Genomic DNA, 21,578 nt, shown 5'->3' on the forward strand with positions numbered 1-21,578 from the left:
TTTAACATATTACACTTGGGAAGTAGAACTTGACAAGAGTCCAATTTGTTTGTTTGTGTAATTTAACACTTTAGGTCGTAAATAAATGTTAATAAAGCTACTTCTTTTACAGATATCATATCACACATGCAGATATTTAAACTGCAAACAAGCACGAGAAGAAAAACCTTAACACAAACTCGACAGCGGCAGAACTTTGATACTGAACTATTAACACTTCATCACGAATAGGAAAAGGTCTGATGTTGGTTTTTAGGAGGAGAAATCAGGGAAAATAACTCCACAACCTCAACAGATCTGATACCAACCTCAACCTCCTTCTCAGTCAGGGGTGGTGCGCTGGAATGAAAGCAGACATTAACTGTTAGTAAGGTGGGAAATGTACACGTTCAATCAAAGAGCAACTCAGACGCAGGGAGGAGTATGTTTGAGCTATTTGTGAAAGTTACACACCAGCCTGGCAGACCCCGGTGTAGTTTCAGTTTTCTCAGCATCACGTCTGAAATGTTCGGCATCGCATCCAACTTCTCCTTCGCCTCCGCGTTACTGGCCGGGGTGGGAGTCGGATGAGGACCTGCAGACACATCGCTGCGTCAATCAGACCTCAAGGAAATGATCAGGTCTTGTTTTTTGGGTCAAGTAATTTGCGACATGTCAGCAGAGTCTCAAGTCCTTTCATGCAAACCTGAGTAAAATCACACAGTGGCCACAAGTACCAGCTACAGCATAATGATAAATACTGAAATATACTATGACAGTAGCATAAGTTAAGTCATTTAGGGATGTCTGTTATTACATTTTATAATATTAGTAATATTTATCTCCCTATGTTCCGAGCTTTCATCTGCCAATCAACACTAGCTGCTAGTTCCTAAGTCCCGGCTGGTAACTAAGGGTGACCAGGCTTACACCACCAGGACCCCTGATGTTTTAAAATAGAAATATTTGGGCTATTGTCCACACAACTTACAAACAACATAATGTGTGTGTTTGTTAGGAAGTTACAAGTCCCAATCTTTGCAAATTAAGACTCAAATGTTTCTAATCCAAGTCTACAGTTTAATGTTAATTCAAAACATAATCATACATAAAATATTTAAATTCCTCATTATATCAGATGGTCTTTGGCTCACATGCTTTAGCAACCATGCCATCTGCTGATGGAAACTGAAAACAGCAGCTTTCTCTGTTGCGAGGCCAGTTAATGGGTGGCACAGAGGAAAAACACACCAGAACAGATCATCTCCATTTTGTGACGGGAACAAATATTTTCCCTGAGATCCAGGAAGTGCACACCCTTGGCGATTTTGCTGAATGTACTGTTGAAAAAAAAAAAAACGTTCTTTCTTGCACGGACAAGAGGGCAAATGAGGACTGTTACCCTTTTCCTGTTCAGCAGCTTCACTCAAGTCTGCTAACTTGGATCCCACTATGCTTTGGTTACGCATCAGCTTGTGTTCCTAGATACACAAACACACACAAAAACAAAGCAGTTATGTTTTATTCCCACGTCATTTCCCCAAAGAGACATTTGACTATAAAATAAGAGCGAGTGATGACAGTTATAAAATCCTCTTCACCAATGCTTTACCTCTCTGAGTTTAGACAGTTTGGGCACACCCCCCGGCGGGGCAGAGAGGTCCTTGTACCCTGAAGACTTCAACACATCTCTGGGCTTGTCTGAGAAAGTGTCCTCTGCTTTCGGAGGGAAACTCGGCGCTCCGTTTCTAGAATTAAGGCTGCCCACAGCATCCCAGGAAACTGCTCTCATTAGCGGAGGGAAGGCCCCGATTGTCTTTATCTCTGCTGTACAGGGGGCCAGCTGAGTGGGGGGTCGGAGGACGGGCTTGGCCACTCCTGTGGCTGGGGCCTGGTTGGGGCTTTGGCCTGAACCGGCGCCCTCATCTGCTTTATTGACCGCCGGGGGACTCTTAGGTCCAGTGGGATCACAGTTCTCCTTCTGAACAGCAAAACGGGGCGTTAGAGTCCCAGAGGACACTTTCCTCTTCTCAGTGGGCTTCCAGTCCACCAACAGCCTGCCCTGAGGTCACCAACATAATGACTGTTAGTAATACAGTTTACAGTTTTTATGTTTGAATAAACCTGTGGCATTAGAATTTCATATTTGCATTGAAACACACACACACTAAATTCAAAGATGCAAAAATATTGAAATAGTCTGTAGAGGCTTTATGCTCAGACACAGCAGTCCTTTGGGCTACTGGTCAATTAAAACGTTGACACCACAGAGGTGTTAGTTTAAAAAAGTCAAATTATCAGTCAAATAGTTACAAATGCAGTGAGTAAGTCTGTTGGTCTGACCTCCTGATCCTGGGCCGTTACTTCAGTCTGCTCTCGCCCTGAAGGAACCTCTAGAAGCTACAAGAGATCAGCACAGCACGTTTTCTGATGTTAATGAATATTCCTTGGATCAATAATGAACTATCAATTAAAATCAGACAGAGTTTTTCTAATTGTTAAGACGTGTACATTTCTAATTGCTTAGCACATTTCCAACACAGACACAAGTGTCTTACATTAGGTACGAAATTATAGCAGACCAGTGATTTCTTTACCTGGCCAACAGACTGAGTCGACTCTGAAGGTCCCGCAGCTGACAAAGCAGAAAAACAACGAACAAAATCATACTCAAAAAGTCCAATGAACGTTAATTTAAGGAGTAGTATGAAGGATTTATCATCATTTCATGTTGAGAAGGGAGAATGCAATCAGCTGGGTCATGTAAAAACACTGCACGCCAGGAACAGGGTTTGGTTTGTGCATTCTGGGCGAGTGTGGAAACATGGCGGACTCAGAGGAAGAGATTCAAGTTTCTATGTCTTATAGATATGAACGGCTCAGTTTAAACTGACAAAAACACAATGATTATTGCTTTCAGGTGATTATACACGGATCAAAACATTATCTCCCATGTCTGCCAGCTCTAAATCCTACACACCTGCCCTTTGAACGACAGAAAATAGTACAAAACTTTAAAATGAATAGTAAATACAGAAGAATTTCATACTAAGGAAGAAGAACAGTACACACCAGTTTGTGGGGCCACAGTCAGAGAGCTGCTTCTAGACGAGCACGGTGAGGATGATGGACTTAGAGTAGGAGAAAGACCTGGGGGGGGGGAAAAACTAAAAGTTACTTCAGTGAGAACAAAATGGAAAAGTGTATACATTCAGAACCTCAAGTGTCAAATTTCTTTAAAATGTATTACGACAAAAAAAAAAAAGAACAATGCCTGATTCATGATTCAACCAATGTTCAAGAAATAAGTCTGTGCCTGCTCTACCTGTGGGTGAGTCTGTGCTGCTGGTGGAGCGGCGGCCTCGGCGCGTCAGGAAGCGGTCGCTGACCTTTTTGGCCTGTTCGAGCAGCTCCAGGTTCTTCTGTCGATCCTCCTCAGAGAGCTGCAGCTCCGGCAGCGGATCTTTCACCAGGTCGATCACGTTACCTGTGCTGTCTGAGGAGAGTGACACACACACACACACACACACACACACACACACACACACACACACACACACACACACACACACACACACACACACACACACACACACACACACACACATTAACCCTCATCCTAACCTTAAAACATGTCTCCAACCTAACATTTAATGATTTACATTATGAGGACTTAACTTTTATCTCCATAGGGATGAGAAGTATATATGATATGAACGTATAAACAGATGTTGGTCACTACAACATGAGTAACACCTGTATCATGAGTAATACCTACTACTTAAAAAGATTACAGATTTTCTTCTACATTTATTTAGCTGGTTTTGGACAAACATCAATTTGAATCAGTAGGTTTATGGCCTTTTCCAAATAAAGCTTCTGATAATAAAATTAGATATTTAAAATGAATGAATTTGATCTATAATCTTTAAGAAATGTATGTTTTTATGTTTTAAAAGTGAGTGAGAGCTGCTGGGTTGGCCTCAGTTAGAGATGAGTTGTGTCTTATGGATATTTAAGTGGGATTTCTCCGTTTAAGGGCGACGAAGGACTCACAGTTGGACGTGAGCCAATAAATCTGGTGATGAGAGTTTCAGGCCTGTACGAGGACACACGGCTGTGTTTTTATTCATCACATGAAATCTTTTAGGAAAATGAAATCAAAGCTGTTTTGAAATCATAGTTTGACAGAGGAGGCATTGCTGTGTTTCAAATATCCACTTTAGAAAAGAAAACACAGAAAAACAGATTGACTGTAGTGAATGTTGCTGGTGATAATATCAAAATAGTTCTCATGGTGGTGTGTTTATTTTTAGGAATCATTTATTCTGCACTGTGTGTGTGTGTGTGCGTGTGTGTGCGTGTGCGTGCCTGCGTGCGTGCGTGCGTGCGTGCGTGCGTGCGCACCGACTGTGGTGATGGGTCCTCCAGTGGAGTTTCTGGTCAGGCGAGCTCTGGGACTGTGCGGCCTGACAGAGGAAACCGTAATAATTCAGTCACATTGTCCTTGTTTACAGCTGAAGTTCAAGCAAACCGATGGCAGAGGGTCACACGTACCTGGCCTGTTCCATGGGACGACCATCTTGTTGGACGATGGTGGCCTGCTGTGGGTAGACGATGGTGGGCGCAGTCATGACGACAGCTCGGGTTTCACAAGGTACAGACTGCAGAAATAAAAACAGATTTCCAATGAAACTTGCTGGAAGGATGTGGTAGGGGTCAGCGAAGAACCTATTAATCTTTGGTGCTGTTCCGGATCAGGGGCGAATCTAGGATTTATTTTCAGGCACATATGAAGGAACTGAAAATTATGAGTGTTGTCGGAGGTACGCCCTCTGCTGAGTGGTCAAATTGAGCTGTGGACCCCCCCCCCCCCCCCAGTTTTCATCAATCTCGGTCTTTCGTGCTGCATTTAAGTACTTGACAGTACACTAAACACTGTTGGATATATTTGTTTGTCTGCTTGTTTGTGGTAATGAAACACCACACTGGCTATGTAAATCATAAGCACATACCAATCAAAGGCATAATGCAGGTATTTAAAACTAGATTCATAGTTTGTATATTGTAAACCGTTTGCGTTGTACTGCAGTTGTGTATATTACAAAATAAATTAGCAATTAATAAAATGGCCACAAACATAACTTCCTGCTTTGCTCAGAGAATAATCCCCGACCGCAGACGTTCTGCACAGAACTATGCAAAAGAAAGAAGATTTGCATCCACCAGTGTGACATTTAGACAGCTGTCTTTGTAAACCTATAATAAACGGTTCAATAGACTTCACCATACTGGAGTTAGACTTAGTGTTCGTGGGTTTGATTATCGTAAAAATGTGACAGAGGAGGGAAGAGATGCTCACTTCAAGGAAAAATAAGCTTCTCATTTGTTAAAGCAGGCAAATATAGAGGGGTTTTCCGATTTAACTTTTTTGCTGTACATTGTTACGTTCTGATATTTGTTAGATCTATGAACCATCATGTTCAAGGGTTTACTGATCATAAATGTCCCTGGTTTGACTCCTCTTATTTGTCTGCTCTCAAATAAAGACACAAAATAAAGACACGAGTAAAAAGTGATTTCAAACAATGAGCATGAATATGGAACAAATTAAGAGAAATGTGTTATACCCAAACTATACCAAATTAAAGGTCATTCAATTTTGAGTTTTACAGTATGAACTTTTTTTCTTACTATCAAATCAAGTAAACACAAACACAGATCCAACTCTAATTCCCTTGCAGCTCCTCTCATCTTTGCACTAGATGGTAACCGTGCTGACAGGATACAGAAAGTGTGTACATAAAGCTGTATACTATTATTGTGTTGGTCTATGCCCTGAAGATTAGATTATACAGCTTCATTGCATTCTGCAGAGACGTCTTATCTGGCCTGTGTGTTTATGAGCGACTACAGCGGAAGGCAATGTTCTCAGAGGACTGAGACGGCCAACTGTTTAACACATTGTTGTCTGCAGAACAAGAGTAAGATTCTGTGTGTGGCCCTTCAGGTTTTATATTCATCATGTTGTTGTGTTGCTCTCCGAAACTGAAACGCTCTGTGGTGTAGTGGATGATGAGAGGATCCTGTTTAATTTGATCTGAAATAAAAACTGTAACATTTAGTCATTTTTTGTTCTGGACAGCTGAGGCCTCTGCCACTCACTGTGCTGGGAGAGCTGGAGGAACTGTCCAGGTCCTCTGGGGAATCCTCCTCTTCCTCGGGCAGTGTGGGCATGCTGGGGAGCAGTGGGGGGTGAGAGCGGGTGTGGGGGAAAATAAAAGGTCTCTCAGCAGCAGGAGCTTTGTCGCAGGACGCCCCGGAGTTCTGGTCACTTTGCTCAGAAGGAGATTCCTGCAGTACGTGTTCCTCCTCCTCCTGGAGCGGAGAGAACACAAACACACGAAGACACAAACACGCGCATGTTATGTGTGGACAGGGACATATGCAGAAGATCAGTATGGGAACTTCTGATCCTTTTTTTAATTGTCTGAGAAACTTGAATGTTAAAATTCTGAAGAAAAAATCCTTTCTGGATTTCTGACCACAGCTAAATATATGATACACAGAACCAAACATTCTCATTATAAACAAATCCCAAAATAGCTTCATCCTCTACTGCTTTGCAACGGCGGTATTAGCAAACGTTCCCAACAGACTGTGACTAAATTATCAGAAAGAAAACCTCTTCCTTTAAACTGAATTTTGAATACGACTCAAGTGTTTGGCTTTTAAAATTGTGGGTATCAATCATTGTCCCACCACCTGGGGATCAAATGAAGATCAGAAAATACTTTGAGGCAAAGTATAAGCAAAGAAAAACATGAATATTCATTTCAAGATATCCATAGATTGTGTTTGACAAACAGAATTTACATGTTGCTGTTTGTTTCTGAGTGTTTTTTAAGGGATGGGGAATTTGCTGAGGGTGCCCCCTGCTGGAGGAGCACCAAAGAGAAGGAAGAAAACGGTTTATTGATAGAAGCCCTCTCAGCTTTTAATAATCCATCTCTGCTGTCAAATGCATGAACTAGACTGTTAAAATATAAACCCCACAGTACACTACAGGTGCAGGAAAGCAGAAATAACAATAACCTACTGGCTGCTGCTTATCTTGTGACAACACAGTTCATCTGCCCTCAGCGCTGCATAAGAATCCAAAACCAGATGACCTATTATTTGTTCGATCACGAGATCCAAACTGTGGACAAAACACATTGACACTATCTTCACTGATGCCATCTACACGCTGATGTTTTGAGCCAGTCAAATCCAAATCACTTGTTGTCGCTTCTGCAACTATTATGAAATTATTATAACAATTATGGCATAAAGATCAGACTCTAAGGGGCTGAAAGTCTCACCCAGGGCACCAAAATGTCTAGAAATGGCCAACAAGTATTAACAAACGTATAGCTTTTCTGTCCCTGTGGTACAACTCATGAATCAGAGATGCTGAAAAGCTTGATGTTGAAAAATAAATAGACTGTTTGGGTTCAGGTAAAATAAGCATTTAAGTTAGAGGACCTTCATTGTCATGGTTACAATACAAAACACACAAGGTTATACAACAATCATGGTCAAGGTCAGAGGAAACAACACGGGAAATGGACAGTGGTCCCTAATGATAAAATATAAAGTTTTGTCGACTCCGCCAACCATTCCAACATCTCCTCCTCCTGAACTGATCATAGTTACAGTGACATAAACATGTTGTTATTGGGCGTTAGCTGAAATGACTGTTGCTTTTTCACACAACCACTAGATGGTGCTTAACAATAAAATGTAACTATGGGTCGTAATAGGCTACTGACCCTCGGGGTCGTTTTTTTATTGGTAGGAAAAGACCCTGGTTTTTCACATCATACCAGTGGTCACACTTCACTTTACAATGGCGGAAATGGATTCAACACATTTGTTAGACCACAGGGACTCTGGTGAGAAACACTCAATGTTAACATGAGTTGGTTTACAAGACAATGCCACATCAAGGCACCTTTCAGATATTAAATATGTTAACTAAACCTTCCTTCGATGGAAACATTTTAGAATAAAGATGCCTTTCAAGTCTTAGATTCTTGTATAATCATGAAATAATAAGCAGAGATTTTATTATTTCCTGATGTTGAGAGAAGCAATTAACAAAAACAGCAAAACTCACTGAGGGATTGAAAAGGCAAATAAATACGACTCATGACGGAGCCGGCGAAGCTAGTTACGTGTGTTCTTGTTCCCACACTGTGGCTTTCATCAGCCAGAAAGTGTTTTGGGCAGAAACTGTCAGAGTGACTCGGATGCACCGAGTTGTTGTCAGACTCTGCTACGTTCAGTGTTACTTGTTCTCACAGGCTCACTGAGCTCCAGAGGGACAGAGTAAAACAAACAGAGGGTCCCATGGATAGATTATGAAAACAATACAAATATGAGCAGGGAGATAAGAGAGGAGAAATGATTTCTCCACACTACAATGTTGTTTTCCCACTTAAGGCAGATAAACAGTGTGACTTACAATCTTAGTCTTAGTTTATGGTGGAAAGACACTGTCAGTGATGAGAACATAAAATTAACACATATGTGTGATGTAAGTGGAAAACCAACTGTAAAGAACAATGATGCAGCATTTAGACACAAGGAAAAAGGAAATAACTGATCAGTTACTGCATCTGAGGAAATGAAGGCATCTTGTCACTCAGATAAAAGATGGAGTCAGGAAAGTGAATATACACTCATATTATTGGCATTAATGGTCAATGTTGTATCAGCATCAGACAACCCATGATATCTATGTACATATAATATCTGTCAAAATGTGACTGCATGTTCAAATCAAAAACAAAACCTGCACTACCACTCGCTGTGGATATATAGCAAAACTATATCGCATTTTAATTCTTAATTTCTTTGCTGATTAATTTAGTCATTTACTCATATAAGACTAATCCCATCATATCTTATTTTGCCAGAGTCAAAAGGGACATCTTCAAATATCTTCAGTTAATATGTTCAAGATATTCAGTCATACAGCAAATAGTCACAATTTGGAAGCTGTTGGTACTTAAAAAATAGAAATTTATTATTGTATTATTATTATTGTATAGGTCTATTGTATAGAGGAGTCAGGAGCAGATTTCACCTCCTGGAGGAGCACAGTGCACTCAGAGTGCCTCTCTATCTGTCATGGTCTCGCTAAAAATAGAGAGATTTACATACTGTATCCATGACCAGCGCAGGTGTGGCTGTGTTTTCACTGCCCCTGTTGTCATCTCGATTCACCAGCTGATGAATAAGGCGAGGAGGGAAAGGTGTGACGGATTATTGGTTATTTCTGGGATATAATATGGCACGCACTTCACACCGGACAAATCCGAGCTGCTCAGTGTCATCGCAAGCATGACAAGTTCTTGGGAACGTATAGGGACAGAAAGGCTGTGAGTCACTGGGGAGGAAATGGGTTGTTTAACTATCTTCCACAGAATGGCAGATATTTCCTGACTACAGGAATACTGTCACGCAAGAGTACAGCCACCTCTCTCTCTCTCTCTCTCTCTCCGCCTGCAGGAGCATTTAGTACAGATGGTTTCATACTTTAAAAAGCTGTTTTACTACACAACTGTTGAGTTTAATGTTGAATTTCTTGCAGCTGAAGAAACTGAGAACGTTTATCTTTCGTTGACATCTTGTAATTTCACCTGATTCTCATATTTAAAAGTGTAAACTTCTGTCTGAGTCTCAGTTGTTTTTTACATGGAGACAGATCACTTTTGAGGTTCTATTGCATATATGAATATAAATATGAGAGCGAGTATTTCTAATGTGATGATGTAATTGCCAGGACAGCTTTGGTAACAACCACCTGCATTTTCTGTGGCAAACTTAAATTATAGATTTATTCATTCATTAATATTCTACTTCTTCTACAACAAAATAGGCCAAATAAGGAGAGCACGAAGAAGAACAGCAAAGAAATCACAGATCATCTCAAACGTTTGAATATCCCATCTGAGAATGCAGCCGTGTCTTTTAAGTCCATTTTACTTTAAACTAAACAATCACACAAATGCAACAAGTAAAAAGTCTTTAAACGACAGAATCTTGCTTTTGAGCCAAAAAAATCCCTTAACCAGTTTTTGTTTCTTCTGCTGACGACACAGAAGAAACTATTACCTCTGGCAAATGACCACTGTCCAAACAAAGATGCCAACCTGCACTGTGGGAGGCTCGACTAGGCGCCGTGTGTTTCCCTGGCAGACAGACTCAGATAAATATTGAAAAGTAATTGAATCACGCAGATGATTTCCTGTGCAGGTCATACAAGACTGAAAACAGAGAGAGAGAGCCCCTGCACCACCACGACACAAGGACATCAATATCTTGTTCTTTACAGTTATGTTCTATAATAAAACTTCTTCCTCCATCAGAGTCAGAATGAACTACTCACTGCGGCCAGGCCTCGCTGCCCCTTTCCTCAGAGGGAGTCAAGGGGACCGCGATCCTCCTCCTCCTCCTCCTCCTCCTCCTGTTACATAAGCCCACTCCCTCATGCCAGATTTGTTTAAAATTTGGTTGTGTGAAGCAGTGAGCACAGGGCCCGCAGAGGAAGTGGTTGCTACGGAGCCACAGTCTGAGATAACATGTCAGAGGAAGTGCGAGAGAGAGAAAAAAGAAATGGATGGACAGAGTCAGTGGACAAGTCAGGTGAGAGGGAAGATAAACCCACTGACTTTAAAAAATGCATCATACACGCTGAAGAAAATACAAGATCATGTAAACTCACCGCAGAAGCTACAAGTCAGACCAACAACAACAAAAAATCCCCAAAACACTCGCTCCCTAGCCAACTGCTCAAAGAGCTGAAGTTGCATCCACTGCAGCAACACGTGTGTCCACCTGAAACCAGGACAAGCAAAGACCCCCCAGCTCACCAGCAGCCCACCGTCCAAACCTGTCCTCAGGCAGCACACACATTACCTGAGTCCACTGCTGTAGAGAAGCAGACACACACACTCCCGCTGGTCCCCTGCAACTGAGAGCGACTTCCCACAGTCAAACTGTCACCCTCTCAGCCTTTCCTTCAGAAAACTCCTCTATCCTCGGGGCTTCTCCTTCCTTCTCCCGTCCCCTCTGTTCCCTGTCTTTTTTCAGCAGCAGCCTTTCTTTCACTCCTGGGAGCTTTGACCATTTAAGGAGAAGGGCTCTGTATGCTTCTTTGGGCTGCTGTGGAGTGTGTGTGTGTGCATGTGCCGTGTGTGTGGGTGTGTGTGTGTGTGTGTGTGTGTGCTCCACTGATCATCCCTCAACTTCACTCTGAAGAAAGTTGGAAAAATATGGCATTTCTTCAGGGGCTTGTTTTGGTTTGTGTAGTGTTGGAGCAGTAGGAGTCTAGTTTGTGTGTTGTTGTAGATGCAGGGGCATGTTTGTGTGCGGCTGATAGATAGATGGATAGATCCCATCTGTCTGATCTGTGTTTACTCTGCAGCCTGAGAGGAATCCACGCATCCACTTCCCGAGCTCTTGAAGATCTTTACTGTTCGGTGAGCTTAACCATTTGTGCTGCTTTTTAGCGGTGAGAGGTTTTAAGGGGCTGCGATCATACCGAATTTTGTGTAAAAAAGAACTGAAAGAAAGAAAAAAGCAGAGCAGTCACGTTGTTCGGGGGAACACAGCTGACGTTCACAGTGAATTACAGCATCACAGTTTGAATTAACGTGAGATGATAGTGAAGGAAATTGTTCATCAAAGGACTGATGTGTGCAAAAAGGTCAGATGTTCTTCTTATCTAAACCAAATCAAGTGAAAATCTTCTTTTAATTTATGTCAGGATTGAGATTGTGGTGTTTTAACCAAAGAGCGTGATAGAAAAGGGTTTGGATTCTTTACTAAATACAAGTTATATAAGGTATAAATGGAATATAGTCAAAGTAAAAGTCCAACATTCACCATTGAATACTTACAGTAGGTACTATTACAAACAAATACAGGGTAGTGAGTAGTAGAATTAAAAGTAGTTTTGCAGATAAATGCAACTGATGATGTCGCTGGGATCATTTACTGTTAATGTTAATTAATAACTACAGTATAATTGTCTAATAAATGCAGTACAATAAAGTACAACATTTTCTGTGATTTATAGAATAGTAGAAAGTAATATAAAGTGCAAGTACATGTGCCTCAGAATCATACTTAGTATGATAGTTATTGCAACTTAAGTTATTTTCCACAAACGCCCAAATCACAAAGCTAAAAAGATCAGTTGCACTATCTTTACACTACAAGCTTCAAAGAAAGTGGTACAGTATCAGGAAAGTCTCCTCTACTAAATAACATGTCCAACAGGTCAGTAATAAAGACACAGAAACACACAACCTGCAGTTCCCCCTCTACAAGCAGATATTATATCAGTATCAGTAATACAAGCAGCAGTGTCTCACCTTGCTGCAGCTGCCGCATCCTGCGCTGCCTGTTGGAGCCAGAGCACAGACACACGGTGAAGACAGTTGATTTGCATTTGACAGGAACCATGTGCAATGCAAATGTCATGACGTCGTTAAAAACACAAAAAGAAAGAAAGGAAAGAGAGAGAGCGAGAGAGATAAAGAGAAAACAGACAGGGAAGAAGCAAATTGAGTTTTATGTCCTGTGAGGCTGACACTGGTGATGGGATGTTCACCTGATTAGTACTAACTACTGTAACTCTTGTTTCAGGAAGTGTCTCAGCCCCCTCAGCCCTCACCCTCCTACCTCCATAACTATGGGCAACAATAACCTGGCAACCACCTCGAGTGCACCAGGCGCTTGATCCGCTGGTTGAAAGCTCTCGGCCTGCTTGGTGATATTGTGATTCCAGCCCCTTTAAGATGTTTAGAGCGCCGTCAGAGCTTAACAGCAATACGTGGCTCTCAAGGAGCTCCAACTAAAACAGTATCATTCACTTCTGAGAGGATACGGATTCGAAAAAAACAACACTTCCGAGAATTTCACAGCCAGATTAGACGTCATAACTCATCACACACATCCCTGACGAAAAGCGTGGAATGGAGGCCACGCAGACGGGAGCTGCCGTAGATGCTGGGAATATCTTGGCAGCTATGTCCACTTCCACACATTGGTCCTAATATAACCTTGTTTTCCCTTCAGACGCCATCGCATACGCGTGTTTCTGTTTTTATCCCCATGATCTACACAATCTGTCTTGTCCTGGAAGAGTTCAGCCTCACCACAAGTTAATTCTTATTATCCAGCAACAGAGATTTTGGTGTTTCCACCCTCCTTTCATTTAATGATCGCTCATCAAAGAGCAGATTGTTTATACTGTAGCCAACTCTGGGGGCATTAGAGACTCACTGCGTTTCTAAATTATTTACATCCAGTCTTCAGTGGATCTTGATTCATCATCACGCAGGCTGACTGTGGCTAACAGCAACATAAAACCTAAAAAGAGGTTTAACTCCTTTGTACTGTTACAGTGATGAGGCCAAAGTTGATTTAATATCTCACATTAATGTTTTATTAGTTTAAAGTAGATAAAGGAGGAATATAAAATTGTTTTAAAAGCCTTAATGGATGAAGAGTTCCGTCTCACAGAGCTGTGAGCCGACAGTGTGTCATGAGTCTTCTACATTTTTATAGATGTTTGGAATATGATATGCCACCAAGTGTATTCATAACATATTTTATTATGTATTTGTATTATGATTACAACAAAACTGGGTGAAAAGATGCAGTGTCTTTTTTTTTTACTCTCTTTAACATTGACAGATTTTTCCCCATTTTCCCTTTTATCCCAGGGAATAATTCATAGATATTGATTTAAAAATATTCTAATTCCACTCTGGTTAAGTTTCTGTGAATTCTTAGTACATCCTTAAAAATGTGCTTTTTTGTTTTATTTAGTCGTGTTTTCTTCGTTCATTTACTTTAATGCTTTACATCAACATGTCCAGCTTTTTTTTAAGTATTCTTGAAGCAGTGCCAACATCTAAAGTTTTAAGTGTTTGGGAAGAACTCCAAATAAGATAAAAATCTTCCTCACATAGTCATTGACAATAGCTGGATTGAACTGCACCATCCATATCTTAATGCACAGGCAGTGAACATACCAACTTGAGATGCAGTTGGACAATTTAAACTTCAGACAGGAGGCTATAGAGTAAACACTCAAGAAGACATAAGTGCTGCCTGTTCATGTAAAATATCCTCCCCCCGCCCCCTGAGCCCACCCACTGGTTCCCAGCAACTTCCACTTCCATGCCCCCACCTCATCTCTACATCACAAATAAACAATTACATATAAGACGAAAGAGAAAGCAGAGGAGCGGAAAGGGAAAAGGTTTGCCTCGACCCATTAGGGTTAGCATTGTAAGTTTTGGAAAATATATAATGAAATATCAAGATTATTTGTGCACAAGCAGCAGATTTCAGGAAAATGATCAGATTCAGGCTATATAGAAAAAATGTTCCTTCAGTTTTGTGAAGACAAGTTCTTAAAGACTAATTTGATTGTAGAAATGTTTTAAAGGAAGTGTTTGTGCTGTACATAGGAAGCTGTAGCCAGAGGCTGGTTATCTTAGTTTAGGATGTACAAACAAAACATGGCATTTTAATAAGGAGGGCCTTGGGGTCAGAGCCAGGGTAGATGTTTCTCCACTTTATTTCTCAGTTCATTTTCTTCATTGGCAGTCAAACCCCCCCCCCCTGTGCTGAATGTGTTTTTAAAGTTTGTTATTTATTTACATTTCTGTTGTTCTTTGAAAGCTGCAGGGCCTGGATCTCTCAGCGTCTTTAAATAAATTAGCTCAAAGCTCTTCAGAATAAATCAAACAACAGGGAACAACTGCTCACAAAGTGATTTGAACTTAAACAACCGACAATGTATAAACGTGCTGCCGTTTAATAATGTGCTGTAGCTAAAAATACTTGACCCTCTGTGTGTTTACCTAAAAAAATCATTCTGACCGCCAGTGATTCCCCCTTTGATAGATAACACACTCCCCACGAACCTATTCTCTGTTCCTCTTACTGTACAAGCTGTTGTGTGCAATATAAATATCTGCACACTGCACAGTCTATTTGCAGACATCCTCAGAGACAACCATTTGAAACGGAAGTGGCTTTAATTCATCTGTGTCTCACAGCATACCGGACAGAACTGAAGCTGTATTAGTGTTATGCTGCCATCGTACCGTTCATGAGTGGAGGCTCACTGACTTCTGGGATTACGGGCGACAGAGGAGGACTCTCTGTTCTTTCTCTGTTTTCAGGCTCCACGTCAGACTCAGCTGTGGTGCAGGCGACTTCTGGTTCAGGATCAGCCGACAGACCAGGACCTGGATGCTACAGAGACGTACAGAGAGAAAAGTGATTTATAACTGTACATATGATATGAGTAAAGAATCAACTTCTGAGTTCAAACATTAGATAAAAACACACAAATAAAAAGAAACAACAACATGCACTGCTCTTCAGTGTTGTGAGTGAAAAAAAACGTGTACTCAACATAAACAACATAAACACTACAATCATAAATATCAGCCCCCTAAATATCTTTTTCATCAAGATCCATTTATTAATTATTCTCTAAGAAAGCAATACAAATGTTTAAAAAAGCTCTATCTTGCAATGTTAAAGAAAGTTCCTGGATCCGCCCCATGATCCCAATCCGTACCAAAATTGAATGCGATCTTCCCTGACCTATAATGTATTTTTCGTGGTATTCCATCCGGTACTTTCTGCATAATCCTGCTAACACACAAATACACGCAGATGAAAACACAGCCTCCTTGGTGGAGGTGATAAAAGATTTGTAACAAACCTGGTTTGGATCTTTTTCTGCGATCCTGACCTCCAGGACATTCAGCTTCTGGTCAGTGTCACTTGCTCGGCCCAGAGCCTCCTCCACCCTCCAAGTGATGCTCTCCATCCTCGCTCTCACCTGGCTCACCCGCTGCTCGCTCTCTCTCACCAGCTCGGCCTTCTCCAAGGCGTTGGTGACCATGGCCTCCATCCTTTTGAGGGTTGTCAGCAGTCTGCTTGTGGTCAACTGAAGCTGCGCTTGCTCCTGCTGTGAGGCCGCTCCGCCTTTGATCTCCGTGGTCACCGCCGCATCCCTCAGATCCTTCACCACCGTCCCCACAGCTTTGTGTGCCACTACTCTCTCAGTGCTGGTCCCTTTGTCAATGTGACAAACTCCACTGCTGTTTTTTTGCTCAGAGACACACTCCAGTGCAGATCTGAGAGAGACTTGCAGGTGGCAGACCTGCTCCTTCATATCACTGATTGTCTTCTCCGCTCGCTGGAGCTTCTCTTGCGTCTCAGAGAGCTCCTGGGTCGACTGGGTCTCCTTGGTGCGGGCCTTAGCCTGCTCCACGCTGAGGGCTCTCCACCAGTTCACCACTGCCACCTTCTTCCCATCCTGGTTCTGAGTCGGGCTCCCCGTCTGGTTTTGCTTTTGCTCCTTCTCCCAGGCTCTCCTCCGCTCCTCCACCTTCTCCCCTCTCTCCTCCCACACACATTTCTGCAGCTCCAGCTCCTGCAGCCTGAAACCACCACCACAGCTTTATAAACATCTCTTTTACACACTGTTATGTCTGTAGATACCAAGGGGTACTAAAACTGCACTTATGCCTGTTACAGTCTTACACACATCAGATAGTAACTCCAGTTGGTTGCATAACGGAGATGCCTATAAAAACACTGTCAAAACCAGATACCCTTTTTATTAGCTAGAGGAAGCATAGGAACAGAGACTAACATCAACTGATTCCAGGCCGTTACCATAAGAGGAGAAAGGGAGGTAAAAATCTCACATACACATTGACAAGCTGCTGCTTGATGCTTGCCTGTTGCTGCTGGCGATGAGGAAAAGGCCTCTCCTGTGTTTCTATAGGAGCGGGGTCCTGTGTGTGAGAGATGAAACACCAGAGATAAGACAGAATTATACATCTGCATGTGAATGCATGTAGTAATTAACGTCCTTTGGTGAACGTCTGCGGCCTCCTCACCCACTCTGGATACTTATTCTGCAGGAGATGAGCTATTTCCGTGCTCTTGATCCTGTGAATGATGCTCTGAATATCATCTGTGTGCGTGTGGAGGGATGGGAGGCCTATGTCGTCCAGAGCTCTGTGATGCTGTAGCAGACAAATAAAACAACATTAAAAACAGATGATCAGTCACCATGATAAAATAACCTGCAGAAGAAGAGAGTTTCCCACCTGCGGCATATCCTGCATCTCACTCTGCAGGGAGCGGTGGTTCGGAGGATCTCGACTGTAGAGACTCTGAGGACTGATGCAGTGCCGGTCATACCTGTCGGAAACCAGCAGGAGGAATCCACATTCAACACTTGACTCATACATATTTGGTGAATAAAAGCATTAGTCTTACCTCAGAAGAACTTGGTGTGAATGCTCCTGCAACCTCATCAGCTCGGACTGCAGATCCTGCGACGTCAAAACGGAATACAGGTACATTAAAAACCATGAAATAAAATATAAACACATGCAAATGAGTTCTGAAATAATGTTTATATATAAAGGCTGATATTAGTGTTGTCACATTACATTTTCTTTTGTGCTACATAAATAAATTTGACATTGACATTTACAGAGCGATCCATTGTTTAGCTTAAGCTAAACACATTACAGTTACATTTGGTTTCTTCTTGTGATTCAAATTGATGCAATGTGACCATTCTAGCTTCAACATAAAATGTCAAACAATGATAAAATCTAAGCAAAACTCTCTCAAGTTAATATGCATGTTTTATTTGTTTCATGACAGTGTCACACGAACCATGATCCTGTTGTGATTCTCCAGGTGAGAGTTCTTCATCTTATCCATCAGAATGTCTTTCTACACAGTCACATTTGGAAATAAAGTTAGAAAAAAAACAAAATCTAAATCAAAACATAAACATGACAGTTTTCTTCATTGCTGTGATGGACCAACCTTTGTGATTTCTCTGTCCCTCAGCGTCAACATAACCAGGGTCTCCTCAAATTCGGCCTGTGAACATTTATATGTTTAAAGCTCAGTGGAAAGTCGTCATGGAGACAAACACATGATGAGAGTTTCACTGGTGTGTTTCTACCCTCAGCTCAGCGTTGACCTTCCTCAGTTTGTTGATGCTCTCTTCACAACACGTCCTTTCAAAGGTGAGTTTTTCATTCTGTGTGGACACAAGGAGATTTCTGCTGCATGAAATGAACATTAGTTTTCTAAAGAAAACCTGTATGTGGATTTAGATTTAAAGGATCAGTGTGTAAGATTGAGGAGAAAGGTATCTATTGGCAGAAATTGAATGTAAAATAATCCCAGTGATGTTTTCACTAGTGTGTAATCACCTAAAGTATATGAATTGTTGTTTCCTTTACCCTTGAATGGGCCCTTTATATTTAAATACTTTATATTTACAGCGGGAGTGGGTCCTCTCTACGGAGGCCTCCATGTTTGTTACAGTAGCCCAGACTGGACAAACTAAACACCTTTTGAGTTTTTATGACAACTGAAGGCTGCCACAGGTTCTCTCTCATGTTTGGAAGGGGAGGGTGAGGTGAGGGTCATTCAGCTGCAATATGCAACTTCACCACTAGATGTCACAAAATTCTACACCGAGCCTTTAAGATCAACATTACCTTGTCTTCAAGCCTCATGATGTGAACCTTCAGACATTCAACTTCATTGCTCTGAAGAAGAATTAAGTATAAACAGTCACAATAAAGAATATCATTGTACTTTAAAGCTTCATCCAGAGATCACTCAGTGTAAGATGTACCAGTTTGGTGCAGCTGGTCTGAGAGCGAGCGACTCTCTCCTGAGTCTCTTTAAACACACGACGGGTCTCCTCCAGTTCTTCTGTCAGGGATCTGACTCTCACTGTTGACCGCTGAGCACTGCACACACAAAAGAAATCACTTATTCAGCAGGATGAACCTCTACTCTAATTCAAAATGTTTAGAGCAGAGATATTATTCTGGTTTTATTTGAATACGAACTAATGGAAAAGAAATAGTGAAACTTTAACCTTAACTAAAGTAGTTCAGTTTTCTTTATAATGTAGACTTTCTCTACCATGTCATTATCTTCTGGTCTCATTAGCAAATATTGTTTGGACGGATGCATGACTCGAAACATGAATGAATGTTACAAATGAACAAATAGAAAATAATGAAAATAAACCAAGTAACATCAGAATTACGTGACTCATATTTATTTTCAGAAAATCCTGGGACTATGTATATAAAACACATGTATGAACAGGAGAAGTAACACCTTCACTGTGTATGTTTAAAAAGTCAGAAACAAAAAGATGGGGCCCACTTAGTGAAGAGTGAGTCCGATCCTCAGTGCATTCTGATATTATTGATTTTACACTTAGCTAAATGTGAGGGGTAAAACTCTGGGGACACACTTGTATAAAAAATTATCTTTTTCTTGCTCAGACTTAAACATCATTTTCACAGTCAATCTTTACTTGAGCTATCAATTGTTTTAGAAATTATAACTTTTTAAAATCCACACTTCTGCCTCTGATAAATCTCTTGTTGACTGTTGAGTACTAGCAGCTAAAAGAAAATATGCCTGTTAGGTGACATGACAGGGATGTGTCACTTGTACATCCACCTGAATATGTCACCTATTGAGTGAGTGGGATCTAAGATTTTTGTTCCTCCAGCTCCTCTTGGTGATTATTTCGTAACACTAAAGTGATAAAGGAAATAAAATAAAATAAAAATGAGATAATGATAGAATGACTGGGGTTAATCCGTCACCTGCTCAGCTTGGCTCGCAGCTCGGAGATCTCCAGAGTGAGCTGCAGGTTGACGTCTTCACACTGAGCCACCGTCCTCAGCAGGCCGCTGTTCTGCTCGCTCAGTTTGTGGTGAGCGTTCTTCAGTTCGGCCACGGCGCCCAACAGGTCTTTTCCATCACTGCTACAGCAAAACAAACAGGTTTGCGGTGAGGAATGACAACACGTTGATTACAGAGGGTAAACACATGCTCTGATTAAAGGAGTGAAACCACGAACCAGGAACATTGGTGGTTCTCTGACGAGGCTGCTTTGCTTTGAGGGCATGGGAAATCCAGAGCTGCAAGAAAATCAGGTTCAGTGATTTGAAAAAACAAATGTGATTCAGATGTTTCTGAGAAGTCTGAACAAAACAGTGACATCCTACCGTTTACAGGCGCTTTAGAGGAGTCTGGTCGAGATACATGACCGCCATCTACATCAGTGCTGAAACACGGGAGAGGTCAGCGAGTTAGATCCCACAGCTCGTTTCATATTTACATTCATGAAAGGAGGAGTTTTTTCCAGATATTTTCTCTCCTTTCATTTCAACATTCAATCCACATTCACACTATTATTGCTGCCTGAAAAAAGATGTGTTGAAATAAGCAGTGAGATCTCCTGCTTTAGTACAAAGAGAACGAACAAAATGCTTCGACCATCCACAAGTTATAACCCTGTTATCCAGTATCAGTAAAAGTCCTGTATTCCCGATGCATATATTATTGGAAGGTTTTTAACAAAGCATTTGCATTGAAGCATCATTTAATGTTGTCAAAGCCAAGTTAATATGATTTTAACAATTTAATATACTGAAAATCTCAATTTGAAAATCAGCTCGAAACTTAGTAAATGTAGTGGAGTAAAAGTGTAAAGTATCATCAAATGAAGTTCAAGTGCCTTAAAACACCTTTATTTAATGAGCTTCAGTCTCATATAGTGATTAACTTAATTGGAAGTTTGATCAATTTGAAAATAATCAGTTTAAACTACTGTGCAGCAAACTGTCTGCATACATATTTCTCCTTGACTTTTATGTTCATTTCTTTGTATATTCTCCAGGCTTTTATTGTTTGCTCTATTTTCCTTTTGTAACTTATTCAATTATTCTACTTTATCCTAAATGAATAATATCAACATCTGAAGGAGCCACTGGGCTCCAATGATTGATATTCAGATTCCAGTCTCCTTAATGGTGCACCAGGTTTATTATTCTCCAGATTGTTTTTATGTTAAGTGATGTATTGTTTGGCTGCGTTATAATTAATGGAATAATGGAATAATGGAAATGTGATACTGCAAATGTGTGGATATCTGGATTTAGAATGATCATGGCTAAATCAAAACAAAGTTCTGGTTTTGATGCTTAAACGTGTCTTTACATCCAGAATGATGGCGACCAGGAGTTTTACTCTCACCTGTCCTGGCTGCACTGGGCGATCCACTCCCTCATGGTGGTGTGGAACGTCTCTCTAGTCACAAGTGGGTCCTGACTCTCCGGGTCGAGCAGCCGCTGCAGAGCAGACAGTCTGTCCTGCTCCGTACTCTGAGCTGTCATGTTCTGCAGGTACTGAATGATGGTGGAGGCCAACACCTCTCCTGAGGGCCAGAGAGAAGCAGGAATACATGATTCAACTTCACATGTGATTGTTTTCATTTGTTTCTGTTGAGCACGGCATGAGCATGTGTACCTGAGTTGGAGGTGCTGCATGTGTTATACATGATGTCAAGGAGTTCCTGCTCAGAGAATCCACCCGTGTCTTTTTTGTCCTCAAGCATGTCCCTCGTCCCACTGCCGGGGGACTCCCACACT

General features: G+C 41.4%; 1 protein-coding gene across 2 annotated transcripts in view; it reads right to left on the reverse strand.

Annotated features, from left to right (window-relative positions):
- mrvi1 (murine retrovirus integration site 1 homolog) overlaps positions 1-21,578 on the reverse strand; it is a 28,160-nt gene that overhangs the window by 5,919 nt on the left and 663 nt on the right. Inside the window, exons 4-31 of one of the 2 annotated variants that reach the window (XM_034579144.1) lie at positions 21,457-21,576; positions 21,184-21,364; positions 20,154-20,212; positions 20,006-20,066; positions 19,749-19,907; positions 18,752-18,869; positions 18,612-18,662; positions 18,068-18,145; positions 17,926-17,982; positions 17,770-17,829; positions 17,362-17,417; positions 17,190-17,283; positions 16,977-17,105; positions 16,786-16,871; positions 15,788-16,511; positions 15,159-15,309; positions 12,408-12,436; positions 6,145-6,357; positions 4,537-4,643; positions 4,387-4,448; positions 3,305-3,475; positions 3,052-3,129; positions 2,577-2,614; positions 2,326-2,379; positions 1,592-2,041; positions 1,382-1,460; positions 454-574; positions 309-339 (exon numbers count right to left, since the gene is read on the reverse strand). In XM_034579144.1, the coding sequence (XP_034435035.1) occupies positions 309-339; positions 454-574; positions 1,382-1,460; positions 1,592-2,041; positions 2,326-2,379; positions 2,577-2,614; positions 3,052-3,129; positions 3,305-3,475; positions 4,387-4,448; positions 4,537-4,643; positions 6,145-6,357; positions 12,408-12,436; positions 15,159-15,309; positions 15,788-16,511; positions 16,786-16,871; positions 16,977-17,105; positions 17,190-17,283; positions 17,362-17,417; positions 17,770-17,829; positions 17,926-17,982; positions 18,068-18,145; positions 18,612-18,662; positions 18,752-18,869; positions 19,749-19,907; positions 20,006-20,066; positions 20,154-20,212; positions 21,184-21,364; positions 21,457-21,576 (3,617 nt within the window). Of the gene's footprint in view, positions 1-308; positions 340-453; positions 575-1,381; positions 1,461-1,591; positions 2,042-2,325; positions 2,380-2,576; positions 2,615-3,051; positions 3,130-3,304; positions 3,476-4,386; positions 4,449-4,536; positions 4,644-6,144; positions 6,358-12,407; positions 12,437-15,158; positions 15,310-15,787; positions 16,512-16,785; positions 16,872-16,976; positions 17,106-17,189; positions 17,284-17,361; positions 17,418-17,769; positions 17,830-17,925; positions 17,983-18,067; positions 18,146-18,611; positions 18,663-18,751; positions 18,870-19,748; positions 19,911-20,005; positions 20,067-20,153; positions 20,213-21,183; positions 21,365-21,456; positions 21,577-21,578 lie in introns of both variants that reach the window. The other variant, XM_034579143.1, reaches the window with a different exon arrangement.

Source organism: Hippoglossus hippoglossus, chromosome 3 (assembly GCF_009819705.1).
Source record: "Hippoglossus hippoglossus isolate fHipHip1 chromosome 3, fHipHip1.pri, whole genome shotgun sequence".
Taxonomy (NCBI): domain Eukaryota; kingdom Metazoa; phylum Chordata; class Actinopteri; order Pleuronectiformes; family Pleuronectidae; genus Hippoglossus; species Hippoglossus hippoglossus.